The 14,439-nt window shown below is 37.0% G+C and overlaps 1 protein-coding gene across 5 annotated transcripts in view; it reads right to left on the reverse strand.

The window, feature by feature from the left end:
• Positions 1 to 3,096: 3,096 nt before the first annotated feature.
• Positions 3,097 to 14,439, reverse strand: part of LOC149794359 (high affinity cGMP-specific 3',5'-cyclic phosphodiesterase 9A-like) — a 61,148-nt gene continuing 49,805 nt past the window's right edge. For all 5 annotated transcript variants that reach the window (XM_089968524.1, XM_089968528.1, XM_089968523.1 and 2 more), the window contains exons 16-17: positions 13,160 to 13,255; positions 3,097 to 7,248 (exon numbers count right to left, since the gene is read on the reverse strand). In XM_089968524.1, coding sequence (XP_089824650.1) covers positions 7,231 to 7,248; positions 13,160 to 13,255 — 114 coding nt within the window. In that variant the 3' untranslated portion in view covers positions 3,097 to 7,230. The remainder of the gene's footprint in view (positions 7,249 to 13,159; positions 13,256 to 14,439) is intronic.

Here is a 14,439-nt window from a genome sequence, read left to right on the forward strand (position 1 = left end):
ATTATTCTTGGAGATTTCAACTTTCACTTTGACTGTCCCGGAAACCCAAACACATCAAAACTCATAGATTCCGTTAATGTTTTCAACCTCACACAGTCAGTTAACCAACCCACCCATAAACATAGTCACATTTTAGACTGGATTCTTCATAGACCTGATGATAACATTCTACGGTCCTCCCTGGTATCCCATGACCTTGCATCAGATCACCTCTGCATTATATGCCATCTTGACGTATCAGTCCCTAACCCTCCACCTCTATCTGCTACTAAGAGAAACCTCCGTATGATAAATATAACCAAACTAATGCATGACATCCAACCAAACTTAACAACTTGCTTAACTCCTACAGCAGAACAACTCGATAACTGCCTGCGTTCATTGCTCGACAAACATGCCCCAGCTACCAAGTGCAGAGTATCAATTCAAAAGTGTTCTCCATGGTATAGCAGTGTTAGGGACCAGCTTCGCACTGCTAAAAGAGACCGCCGTAAAGCTGAGAGGCTTTGGCTTTCCACCAGACTCACTATTCAAAAGCAAATCTATGAAGCCGCTAAGAAGAATGTCACAAATATAGTCCATGCAGCAAAATCAGCCCACTACACTACTAAGATCATGGAAAGTTCCAGCTGCAAAGAGCTCTTCGAGATTGCTAATAAGCTAATGTCAAGGAACAAATCTACACCACTTCCAACTACCTTCTCTCCAGTCGACCTTCCGGACATGTTTGCAAATTTCTTCCGTGACAAAGTACAAACCATTAGAGATAAGCTTGACACCACAATTTCAGTTGACTCATCGTCACCATACAGTTGGGATACAGAATTTGAGCGGCAACCATTAGTAGCATTTGAACCTGTCTCTATGGATTTCGTACTTAGAATCCTGATGAAGAGTGCACCAAAGTCATGTGAACTTGATACAATTCCAACACCACTGCTGCTTGAGTGCTTAGATCCAGTATTGCCTTCACTAACTGATGTTATTAATCTCTCTCTCTCATCCGGGGAATTCCCATCATTTTTCAAAAGTGCCATTGTAAAGCCTCTGCTGAAGAAACCAACACTAGACCATAACGATTTAAAGAACTACTGCCCAGTTTCTAATCTCGCATTCATATCAAACATCTTAGAAAAGGTTGTTCTTTCCCAGCTTGTATCTCATCTGAATTCAAACAGTCTTTTTAGCAATGTACAATCTGCATATCGTCATTGCCACAGTACTGAAACTGCTCTTCTAAACGTGGTTAATGACATTCTCTCTGCGTTGGATAGCGGAAAGATTACAGTCCTCACCCTCCTTGATTTATCTGCAGCATTTGACACAATAGACCATGATATAATACTTCACCATCTCCAGCATGTATTTGGCATTCATGATACAGCCTTACTGTGGTTCACGTCCTACTTGGTCAAGAGGACACAAATTGTATCTGCAAATGGAATACACTCCAGCCCAGTTGATAATGTTATGGTGTTTCACAAGGGTCTGTTCTTGGACCTGTTCTCTTCATTCTATACACTCAGTCGCTCTCAGGTGTCATAGATCATCATCCAGTGTCTCACCAATAGTACGCTGATGACACCCAAATATACAAATCTAGCCACCCAACTGAAGTTGATGCTACCATCCAAGGTGTAGACAGGTGCATTTCTGATGTGAAATCATGGATGACATGCAACAAGCTGCAGATGAATGATGATAAACTGAGGCCATTCTGATCACAACACAAAGACTTTCTCATTCACATCCTTTACCTCAGACAATAAATATCAGCAACACCAACATTAAATTCACACAATCAGTACGAAACCTAGGTGTTACTCTGGACAGTACTCTCACATTGTACCAACATGTCATGAACATATGCAAGGCTGCATATCTTGAGCTGAGACGCATCAGCTCCATTCACAAATATCTTTCAGTTGATGCCACTAAAACACTTGTGTGCTCATTAGTACTTTCAAGACTGGACTATTGTAACTCGATTCTGTCTGGTTCATCTCAATATCTGCTCCAGAAACTTCAAAAAGTTCAAAACACAGCTGCTCGGATCATACTTAGAGTACCACGATCAGAGCACACCTCCCCGCTGCTCTGTACCCTACACTGGCTATCCATTCGATCCAGAATCAAACACAAAATTTGTTTTCTGTGCTACATTTCACTGTCGGACTCTAGTCCAACATACCTATTCGACCTCACCCATGTGTACACATCAGCAAGATACTTACGCTCCTCTTCTGTCAATCGTATAGTCATTTTTCCCACTATGAAAACAAAGTCACAAATGGCGTTCTTTTGCATACCAGGGCCCAGCAACGTGGAATGAATTGCCCACCGAACTTAGACACAAAGACACAGTGATCCCATTCAAGAGTGCTCTCAAAACTCACTTATTTCGACTGCAAGAACAAACTTAAAGACCTAATAATGTTTCCTACCTTAAATATTCTCAGCATGTTTTTTATGTTTAATAATTTCATGGTGTTTGTTTTTGTAATCATATCATTATATATTTTTTTATCTTATATGTGTTGTCTAATGTTGTAAAGCGCTTAGAGCTTCTAAAGATTAGGCGCTATACAAAGTCCTCATCATTATTATTATTATTATTATTATTATCTTCCGGAACTAGTTGCATTAACAAGGTCATACACTGCATTACATTAAGCTACAAGACATAAGGGCAGTAACTCTAAATATAAATTGAGGGACACAAGGGGTTTATATATGTGCCCATCGTCAGGCTGACCATAATACTAGGTTTGATGGTAATATATCAAAACCCGAGAGACCAGTAGGACTAACGAGATTGTGTGACGGATGGATGGACGGACAGATTTAACATACCACACGCAAAATGTCTGGAAAACAAAACTGAGCATATTGATTTCTTTGAAATTAGATGCAAATAGAGATTAGTGAAAATCTCTAAATTTTAATTGCTGTAACTCTTTCCAAAGAAGGCTATTCATGGTGCAACTCCTGATAAAAGCTATTGATAGTATACATTTCTGCTTAAATATTAATAAACTATATAACCCAATGTTAATGTAGTTCCATAGTCATCAACAATATAAAAGACAAAACAACTGAACGTGAAAAAAGTTTAATGAATATAATCCCAAGGACGGACGAAAGTTATGAGTAGGTCTAGTGTTCGAAACCTTAACTGCAAATAAAAGATTCATCATGGAAATTCGAGATGAAGTTTATATAAACAAGTGTTCTACTTTCGGGTGCATGCAAGTAACTTAAGGTTTCGAACTATATTCAAATAGTCTATAGAAAAGAAATGTAGACAGTACATGCACATTTTGGTAAAATGTTATGAATTGTAAATTATCGTGAAAGGTACCGTTTAAATTACATATGACGATATACAATCGCGAACGAAATCTATGGCACAGAAGGCGAGAAGTTGAGTGTAATAAATATACGATACATTGACGTCATATCCATTATTCATCAACAAGACGTTGTTTCACCCTTTTCAGTAGATGTTTTATTTCTAGTTTATTAATGTTCAAGTGTATTAGTGCAGTTCCATTTACGTCAGTGGTAGATATATCATCTACGTCAGTGGTAACTATATCATTTATAAATAGCACAGTTAGTTATTTCATGGTCTCTGTACAAGGTGTGCAATGAAAATGACGACTATCTCTATTACTTTTATATCATTTGGTTTTACTAGTTCAATGATGGGCAGATCTGGGAAGGTCAGCACTAGAATATGAATACGGATCGAGTGATCCAAATGTTTTCATCCACCGGACATACTGCATAAATATATCCCGTATATCAGAACACGACTAAGATGTTCAGGAATGCTCGAGCCTGTTGTAACATTAACACTAATCGAAGCGTATAAAAATGTTATGAACAGTGGCGGCGAGAGGTTTGAGGCATCATGGGGCAATGCTCTTTAAGTGGCACTCCTACTTTGCAACAGAGAACAGTTTTTATGTCAGTTGCTCTCCTCTCCAATCTGATTAAAATCAGATCTCCACTGTTATACTCGAAGATCTGAGAGTTACCACTAAGGGGTCATGTTCTGGTAACCTATGTTATTACCATAACCATTGATTTTATCAACTAGTCATATGAAGCCTTGTATCTTAGTATTTGGAGACCGAGCAGTGTGGATGAGGAGCACGAATGTGTACCGAACGATTTTATTCAATTTCAGATCTGTGAAAGCTGCATTTCCATTGGCTAATTCAAAGGTCAACAGAACGTGCCCTTAAGCGGTCGTCGTCAGATCTTCACGTAGGACAGCGGAGATCTGATTTTAATCAGATCGCTCTCCCCCCCCCCCCATCCCAATAAAGCGTGTTGTGAAGAACTGCCTCAGTGACGATAGAGGTGAAGATGAATAACTATGAAAATTTTAGTTTCTTCAAATCAAAACCTAAACCTACCCACAGCGTCCCAATTTGCCTTGTGCTTGGAGGCAATTATACCCTCTCACCTCCACCCACTGCGGAGCCACTATTAATTTAATAAAAAAAAGATTATTTTCCAAAACAAATTCCCTCGACAGAGTAAAATTTGATTTCAACGCATATGCAGCAATGTCGACAAAATTCGAGACATGACATGATGTGAGAGTTAGTCACTCTTAAACAAAGACGGAAACTATTTCCGATCGAAATTAAATTTATGCTGTGGCACATGTATATAAGATTTTAAGTAAGGCAAACTAATGCAAAACCACACTTCTTTAACTTCTTCAAGATGGCAACAAATACATAAAAGCTGTCAAGTTTCTCTCTGAGGTAAATGTAAGCAGCTGAACAAGTAAATACAGGTCACAATATCCCTTATTAACACATGCCGAAATGATATTTGCTTTTGAGAACAGAGTTACAAACATAATTAGTGTGTGAACAGAGTTCCATGGATTCAGAAAACATAAAATGCTTCGAACTTAATGTTAAAAAGGCACATATATCAAAGGTTTGCAAATCTACGCATAGAATGTATGGACCGCTGTTCTCCAAGAGATACACGATCTACATACATGTACAAAAATAAACATGTGATATATACTGTACGCTAGCTGCTGTCATTAATAGCTTTTTTAATGTTATAACTGTATCACATTACATGTTTAGTATCATGTGAACTTTATATACAAACCTGTCATAGAGAAAATTATCCATGCAGGCACGCAGGCACGCACGCACGCGCACACCCTCACATACATACATACATACATACATACATAAATACATACATAGTTTATATTTTAAAGTGTCAAATGGCAAACAACATGGTTTTATTGCAGACGGTATGGCTGTTGATAAAATAGCCCATAAACTTTCACATATAAATATATAATAGACAGTGATAACTCATACTGGCTTTATATTTGTTTGTGAAATCCTTGTAAGTACATGCTGATTACTGCAGAATTCATTGCTGGCAAAATCTGAATTACAAGGACATAAGATATTCCCTCAAGAAGGGCACTGTTGGAATGGGCCCGCTATGTACCTTGTTAAAACGTAAATATGTTTCCTATTTGAATAAAAATCCATAATTTTATAAAGCACCATTCCGGATTTACATTCGGAACACCCTCGGGCCTTTCCGCCAATGGTTGGAAAAACACCTCGGAAATACTACAGCCGCCATAGCATATACAGGTACATTGTCTACGAAATGTCGTCTACAACACGTCACATCATCATAACAATCATTACAAAGACTCGGACATAATTGATTTATTCTTTACGTAAACATTCACTAATTCCATTATATTCAAGCACGAACTCGTTAAGGAACATTCTTTTACTGAACTTGTGACAAAACTTCAGTAAAGGTACCAAAATGAGCTTGACATTATTCTATCTTGCCTATTGTATCTGAGCGTGAAACTGAGTTCTCTGTCAATTTTCGGAATTTCCCTCCTCTTTATTTACTCTGTACCACTCTATGGAAGTATTTCCGAGATGGAATTCGGAGGAAAAGCCATGGTGTGTTCCGATTGTCCGACTAACCATAAATTATTTTCAGAATCAGTGTGGGCTCCTCGAATAAACTAAAATTTGTTTTCCCCCACCCACCCAAAAAAATCTCACACATACCTATACGTACAGACACATATCAATTATATTCAAGAAAGGTTGAAAATAATATATTTGTATTACTACATTTTACCACAACTGTCAATTGGTAAATAATAGTATAATATATGTTATTGCATCTCCAATGTCATATGGAAAGAAAAAAAAAGGTGTCCAGGATCAAATCCCTCTTTGCTATTTCCAGAACGTCAGACTTTTCACTGTGTCTTGGATTCACTTCTTATATTATCCAGTCAATATCTTTTATTGAATTTGTATTCCTCGAGACACATTTTTGCATGGGAAACGTATCTATTGCATACTAGCCCGTTTTTCTTGCGTTCATAAGTTTTAAATGTTAACTTTTTTCCGTGTTATTTGAGAGAAATTTTCGATTTAAGAAATATAATGTACACATGTAAGCACCTTGTTATACTGTATAAAAAATGCAGTATCTCTCATTTTATTGTTTCATTTTCCCTTTTCCCATGATGACATTTCTATACAGAAGCATTAAAATTATGCTTGGATCGAATCAGATCCAGACTTTGTTGTCTAGTTATATAGAAATGAGATATTTACTAATAAGCTTTGATCTGTTCTGAACCTGCTCCTTTAGATGCAGTTTATTGATACGTCTATATTATTTCATCTTTTTTTTCATCGAAGTATCATTATTGCCTCTTTTTCTTTTCGTCCACTTGAAGTAACTGTTTTGTTTTTTGGGCAGAATAAAATAAGTACTGAACTTTGGCTGCCTGGAAAACAGTCATACACCTGAAGTTGTGCAAGCAAACGCAGAAATAAACAACATGATAATGAACTTACGCTGCAATTTGCTCTAAATTATTGCAGAAACATTATACACGAAATGTCAGTTGTTTGTAAATATTTTGTCCCAAGTTACAAACACTGGGGTGGCTCAAATAACGTTAAGATTGTTGACTCTACTTTACCTTTGTTTTACAACAGTGGGGTTGTCTAAATTGCAAATATGTGAGCACATCCTGAGAGATTTATAGTATGCTTGATGAGCATATTTGAATATACAAGTGGCCGTAATAGAATATGTTGAATGGTGACAAAACTATTTCTTTGCACTGTCTTCCTAGTTATCCACCTCTCACTTCTATATTCCATCTTCTTGCGGTGATCACGTGCTTTTGGAGTCCTGCAAAGTAACAAGAGTTGTTAGGTATTGAAAATGAAACACGTCCTGTTTCTTAGTGACCTTGGATATTTTGCCCTGCTAAATGTTCACCTCGAAACACCAACTGCAATTTTGATATTGCTTTCATTCACGCTCGAGCTGCTAAGTAACCTGCACTTAGAGGGTACACGTCCGTTTGATTTTCACGTCAGTCTAAGTTACCCCCCTTGGAATAGTCACGAAGATCCACATGAAATTTGGGTACCGCGTTGCATGAATTGTATTTGGCAATAGTTTCGTGCTCATTAAATATGCATGATAAATGCAATCCAATATGTATATTTCTCGGGTGACGAAACTTTACAAATATTGGAATCAAAAGTAAAACCGACAGATCATTTTGACCGAGCTCCTCAAAGATAAATAGACGTATGCAAATAATTCGTAGTCTAACATTGTCTATTGAAACTGTATTTAAGATGTCCACAGCCTTACCATCAGCCAAAGCATTGACGTTATAGTAGTTGTATGTTGTTGTTATTGTTATTATTCATGGTGTTTCTGTTATTTCTAACACCGCGAAAAACATCCTCCCGCAACTGCTACTACTATTGCTGAAATTATTACATTTAAAAGAAGAATCACAAAAAGAACTACTGTTGTCAACGGAAAAAGATGTGTCATTATTTTAGCAAAAGATCTGGAACAAAACGCGTAAAACTCGTTAAAAAATCATATCCTTCCGTGCATATTTTAGTCTCTGCCCTTCTACTTGTCACAAATGTCAATCATGCGTCATCTTCGTTTTACGAAGTTATCCAGGAATCAGTTCAAGCTAATATTCGATTTTCGAAATGTCAGAGTAGAAAACCGAGTACACAGGAAGTAAATAAATTCACGATGTTACATTCATCCTCTGCTGATAAGCAGTGTGCATGTCAAATCATTATTATTATCACGAAGGTATGAAGTTGTTAAAAAAGCGATTGAAGGAAAACGGCCTGATTGCACGAAAGATTGTAATCACCTGTTCCGCATACACCGATGAGAATCAAAGTACAAGAGAAAGGACGATAAAGGGGCTTCTATATTTGGTACCACTTAAACAAATGTCAAAGTATTTTGTTTCAGAGAACATGAATTGTTCTTAAAAATATTATGAAAGCAAAGTCTTGTATAAAATATGACTGGCTTCTTTAATGGCCTGCACCACAATTAACATCCACGCAATCAATACTTAAATGTCTCAACTTTAACATTTTTAATTAATACTTTAGCACTGAATACGTACACGATTGCACTCCCTGGCTTTAAGATGATCATTGAAATGTATGTGTGATCATGTCTGATTTGTTTAGGGTTCGTAGCAATATGCCTGCTTTATTTAGGAGTCCTAGCAATATGCCTGCCTTGTTTAAGAGTCCTGACAATATGGCTGCTTTGTCTAGGAGTCCTAGCAATATGCCTGCCTTGTTTACCTGCTTTGTTTAGGAGTCATAACATTGTCAGTCCTTTGTAAAAACAAAAGAAAAAAACCCCCACAAATTTTCTTGCATCTACGTCGATATCAATCTATTTGTTTGCGACTTCTCCAAGGCAGTTACTTTGATGCATGTGTGCATAGTGCAACTCTCATTGTCAAATATTCATATCAGAAACTGATTTTTACCTTGAAATAATTGGGGAAAAAGATTTCATTATTTTCAGATGCATGTCATTGTGGTCGTGAAAGTAGTGTCGCGGAAGTAAACATGAAAAGTCTGTGATATGGTTGCAAACCAGTTTTGATTGACCCGGATATGATCAACGAACATTGACCCCGGCATTTTGATCAGCTTTAAACCATGCTGGATAAGAGCTGTCGTGTTTTCATGTGTGTAATAGTCTATAATGGCACCGATACCCTATGAATCATAATGCGATTGGAACGTTGCTCTGAGTTCAACTTGGAGAAATATATGTACATGTAAATAATTCTTTCAACTGCAGACCTATAGATCAAAGATGAATTTCCACACATTAATCATTAATGACGTATGAAAATAATGATAAGAAGTATTAATAGTTCCCGTTTTCTAAATGAATTTAACATGGTACTAATTTCATTGCAATATCATGTACTGATTAGGTTTTGTGCACTTTAAATATTCATAAATGTTAGTTCCATGCTGAGTTTTCATTTTGGTAATATCTTTAATTTACTGCTTTACCAGTCAGCCTCTTCGTATACTGTTATATACTAACTGTTGTGCAAATGATGAAACCTTCCCCTCCCCTATCATGTGAAACCTCATGATAGACTGTATCCTTCATTAGTTCTTTTACGTAAAGCAGGTCAAGATGTTCTAGATTAGAAATCTTGTTGATATATTTTGTGGATGAATAATCACTTTAATGCATGTTCACTTCCTAACATCCCGGGTGTCACCTTAAAAGGTTAATGATATTGGAGTGTTTAAACACTAAATATCGTTTTAAAATCTCCGTGTCCAGCACATTTTTCATGTTATTAACTTGCAGCACAGTAATCTGTAAAATTTCTTTTCAAAAATACATTATCTCTTGTCAGGTCAGGGTGGTATTGAGAACGAGGTGGTGGAGATGGATTACCTCAGATGCAGTCCATCAATCAAACGATGATACAAAGACGTCATCAATATATGTCCAACTAACCCGGCAAAAGTGACCAAGATTATATCATATTAGCACATTGGAATATGATACCTCAGATTTCATACTGCCTCAATAACAGATGATATCTCGAAGATTTTTTCATACTACCACAATGGAAAATGCTACCTCAAAGATTATTTCATACTACCACAATGGAAAATGATACCTCAGTGATACTTTCATAATACCTCAATGTAACATGATACCTCAAAGATTATTTCATCCTACCACAATGGAAAATGATACCCCAAAGATCATTTCATACTATCACAATGGAACATAATACCTCAACACATTATTTCATACTATCACAAATGGAACATGATACCTCAAAGATTATTTCATCCTACCACAATGGAACACGATACTCAAAAAAATCATTTAAGTCTTCACCAAAGAGATCATGCCAACTGTTCAAAGTGATAGAATGCCCTTCAAATTACTTTTTCATTACAGGACCAACTTTAACGATTTTTTTAAAACCAGGGCCGAAAAATGGGCGGGGAGGTTTCCGGACACCCCCATCGCTTAAAAAATTCACACACACAAATACGTACAGTCAGTAGTCACTTGAAATTTGACCATCGTTTTATTTATTGTGCATGTTTTGGGTGTATTATGCACACTTGGAGTAAATAGACACATAGACTTTTGCTTTGGTGCCCTTTCGATGAAAGTCAGGGCCCTTTTGAAATGTCGGTCTCCCCCCCCCCCCCCAACTCTTGACATGATATGGCTCTGTTGACATTGAAACGTTTTGCATTTTTGCATTAAACCCCTAGTGAGAATCTAGGGGAAGCTACTACGTTTTAAGTTCTTCCAGAGCATAATTTTAACCATCTAAACATCTGAAAGAAAACTTGCTCAAAGGAAATGTTCCCCAGTCAGGCAAGATTTTCCTTCAGTCATATTATACGGGTAAGGAAGGCTACTTGCGAGTTTGCTAATATGTCCGGCTTGTGCATGCAGCTGAGTGTGAAACATGTGCCGTGATCACCAGAGCGTGAAAATTAGAACACTTCCTCTCAGGGACGCCATTGGGTGAGGGGGCAAATTTGCATGTGCTGTAAAATTGATGTAGTCTATATACTAAAATTAACAAGCCCGTCAAGTTTTGCCCGCCCCCCCCCCCCAAAGTTGAACTGACGTCCCTGCTTCCTCTTCTTGTTGATCTTAAAACAAAATTCACACCTGCTCAACATTTCCAAGAAAATGTCCGTTTTAAACTGATAAATGACCCACTTCTATTGACGCCAGCCACATATCTTTTAATTATTTATTTCGTTCCAAACCGAACACAGAGATCAATAGTGCAGAGCCTTCGCGTATTTTGGCCGGGTCGAGCCATACCAAAGACTTACAAAAATGGTACTAACAGCTGCGTCGGTAGGCGTTCAGCATTAAGGGGTTGGTGTTAGGACCGGTCGTCCTGGTGTCAGGATAATGTGACTGGGTGGGACATCATGCTACATGTCTGCGACATGATGCCCCAGTGCTAGGCATCACTATAAACTGCCACACTGCAGACATCGTAGCCGATATGACTGAAATTTTTTTAAAGCTACGTTAAAAATCCAAATCAAACACACACACGTATTTTGGAAAGCTATGCTTGCCTTTTTATTTTAATGGCATTTGACACTTCGCTTTTCTGATATAATGGAAGACGGATTTCTATATAGGCATGTTCAAGTGCCCGATTACACATAACAATGATAAATTAGATAAACCTCTACTTCGGCAGATGATTGATAACAAAGAATGCTTAGAAGAAGAAAAAAACGAATGACTAATTAGAAATGAAGTCAAATGTATAATAAAAATAAATCGACATACGTGAACTGTACATGATGGATTTGTATTAGTCTATGTTGTACTGAAAAAAACTATATTGGCAATATATCGAATGCAACACGGGTTTGCACAATAAAAATCCATAATGTACAGAGCATTATGTAATAACCTGTTAATGCATACATACTGCGCCTCTTAGACCTAGCCTAAGCTGATACGACACGAAGATTTATATACAGTTTATCAAATGTTTTTGGATAGGATCGATTCCACAAGACGGCACGAAGCCTGTTTAGTGCGGTCTATTCTACCAGAAGTAGTAAATGTGACAAAAAGGTATCAATTAATATATTGAATTTCACCCTAGACAAAATCCTACAATATAAAAAGAAATTGTGTGGTAAGAGTGAAACTTTTTAAAACCATGTGTTACTAACAAGGAAGAGATGAAGTACGACTATTCCAGCATTTAATAAGAATGCTATACCAGTTGTCGTTGGTTTTCTCGTCGTAATTATTGCCAAATGGTCTCAGTTAAACGTACGTTTCGATTCAGTCGACAACTTCTATTTACCAGCCGGTTCGCATAAATCGGATATTTCCAATTTTGACAGTCGACTCGCAATATATATATATATATTGAATTGCATGAAAATAGTTTCTTATTGTGTGAAACATTTAATTCCATTGATCTAAAATAATTATTTATAAATTGTCATGTTTGAAGACGTAATCATGCAAATCACTCTCGAAATGAATGTTATTTCTCAGTGATAATTATCATGTGTTCAATGAACGCAGTGGCGGCGCGACTGGGTTGTGCTCAATGAAAGTTTACATTTTAAGTTTAACGTAGTGGCAACACGAGGGATTTGGGTTGGAAGGGGGCCATTGTTCCCGAGCGTCATGCTTAAGGGGCACCGTCGGGAGCTTTTGTCTTTTAAAGCTGAAATTTTCATGGCATTTCACCTTACTCTTAGTGTACCGTGGGCAATTCTTCACAAAACATAGGAGTGGGAAGGAGGGTGGCAATTGGCATGAAAACTGTGTTATGAAGCAAAGTAGAGTCGCCGCTTAAAAGCATTGCCCCCCCCCCCCCCAGCGCTTCGGTAGGGGCGCCACTAAAGAATACTGCCATCCGGCTCCTCGAACGCTTAAACCGCCACTGATTTTACGATTATTAGTTTCTATTTTGTTAGCACGATATCTTGAGACAGCTGTTGAATGCGAATTTCTTAAGTGTGAATAATAACGAGAAAAATGCAGAGGACTACGGGAAAGCTATGCATCTAAGTTTAAAGTTCTCGAAATGCTGCGCAGTCTTGCCCATTACGGAAATCTACATATAAATTTATAGAAAGGTGGTCATGGGAACCAAGCCCTTGTACATAAATCTACATAAAAAATGTTATATCACAGTATTTAGAAAGTATGACACGCATATAGCGCCTGTTCAGAATTATACCTCTGACTTTTTATCGTCTATTATTTTCATTGCCTCGTATCTTTCAAGAGCTTCTTGAAGCGGTTTTACCATGACGTCACTTGTCTGAGGGAAAAGCTGAAACATTAGAGAAAAAACAAATTCAGTTTTAATAAAGAGGAAGCTTATCGCGCTTCTTGTTGCCAAGCAACCTTTTTGGTCAACATTTCACATGCTTTTTTTTCTGACGGATATAATATATTTCTAAGATAATATAGAATAAATCTAAATGAATTAAAGAGCATTTTGCATAAATCTTTGATCGTCTTTGGTAACACACTATTGTTACGGTTTTTATAAACAAACTTAGGTTTCTGAAAGTCATTCAGTTTTGATGGAATCACGACAAGAGGCAGGCAATACATTTCGGAAAGGTTACAGGACAATGTTTATTACTATTCCATACTATCACCACGATTTAGCTTGGGAACGGGGGTGGGTGGTTAGTAATACCCTCCCCCGTCAGTCAGGAAATTCGCCAAAGTTAGTACATTGGCTGCTCATGTGGTTACAAACTGCAAAAGATGTATGGTTTTTAGGTTCCATCTCCGAGGTCCCTGGCGGGAGGTAAAATATATAAATATTACAGTGAGCGACATTAACGATATATCTCATCAGACTTTGTACACGCATGAGAGAGAGAGAGAGAGAGAGAGAGAGAGAGAGACATATACTACATTTAACAAATACCAGATTACTACCCATGGGTCACGGTTAAGGGGTGGGGGTGGGTATTAGTTCTGGATAAGGGGTATGGTGGCAGATCAACCTAGGTTTGACAAAGTTGTCATGTTTAGAGATGTTTAATTTCCGAAATTGCTGCTTTTTCTAAAAAAAATAAATGTTATTGCATACTTATCAATCTGGAATGTAATATCAATATAAATGTTATTGCTTACTTATCAATTTGGAATGTAATATCAATATAAATGTTATTATATACTTATCAATTTGGAATGTAATATCAATATAAATGTTATTATATACTTATCAATTTGGAATGTAATATCAATATAAATGTTATTGCTTAATTATCAATTTGGAATGTAATATCAATATAAATGCTATTGCAAACTTATCAATTTGGAATGCAATATCAATATAAATGTTATTAGACTTTTGCAATGAATCTGTTTTATGATGTATGTTGTGCTCTGTGTATATTAAAGAGGTATTCCTACATAAACTATTGTGAATTTTGAAGTAGATTACAAACGTTTGCCTGAACAACGACAAATGTGTCACTTGTCAAACAGCGCCAT

The sequence above is a fragment of the Sinohyriopsis cumingii genome, chromosome 8, assembly GCF_028554795.1.
Source record: "Sinohyriopsis cumingii isolate HCF-2022 chromosome 8, ASM2855479v2, whole genome shotgun sequence".
In the NCBI taxonomy this organism is placed as follows: domain Eukaryota; kingdom Metazoa; phylum Mollusca; class Bivalvia; order Unionida; family Unionidae; genus Sinohyriopsis; species Sinohyriopsis cumingii.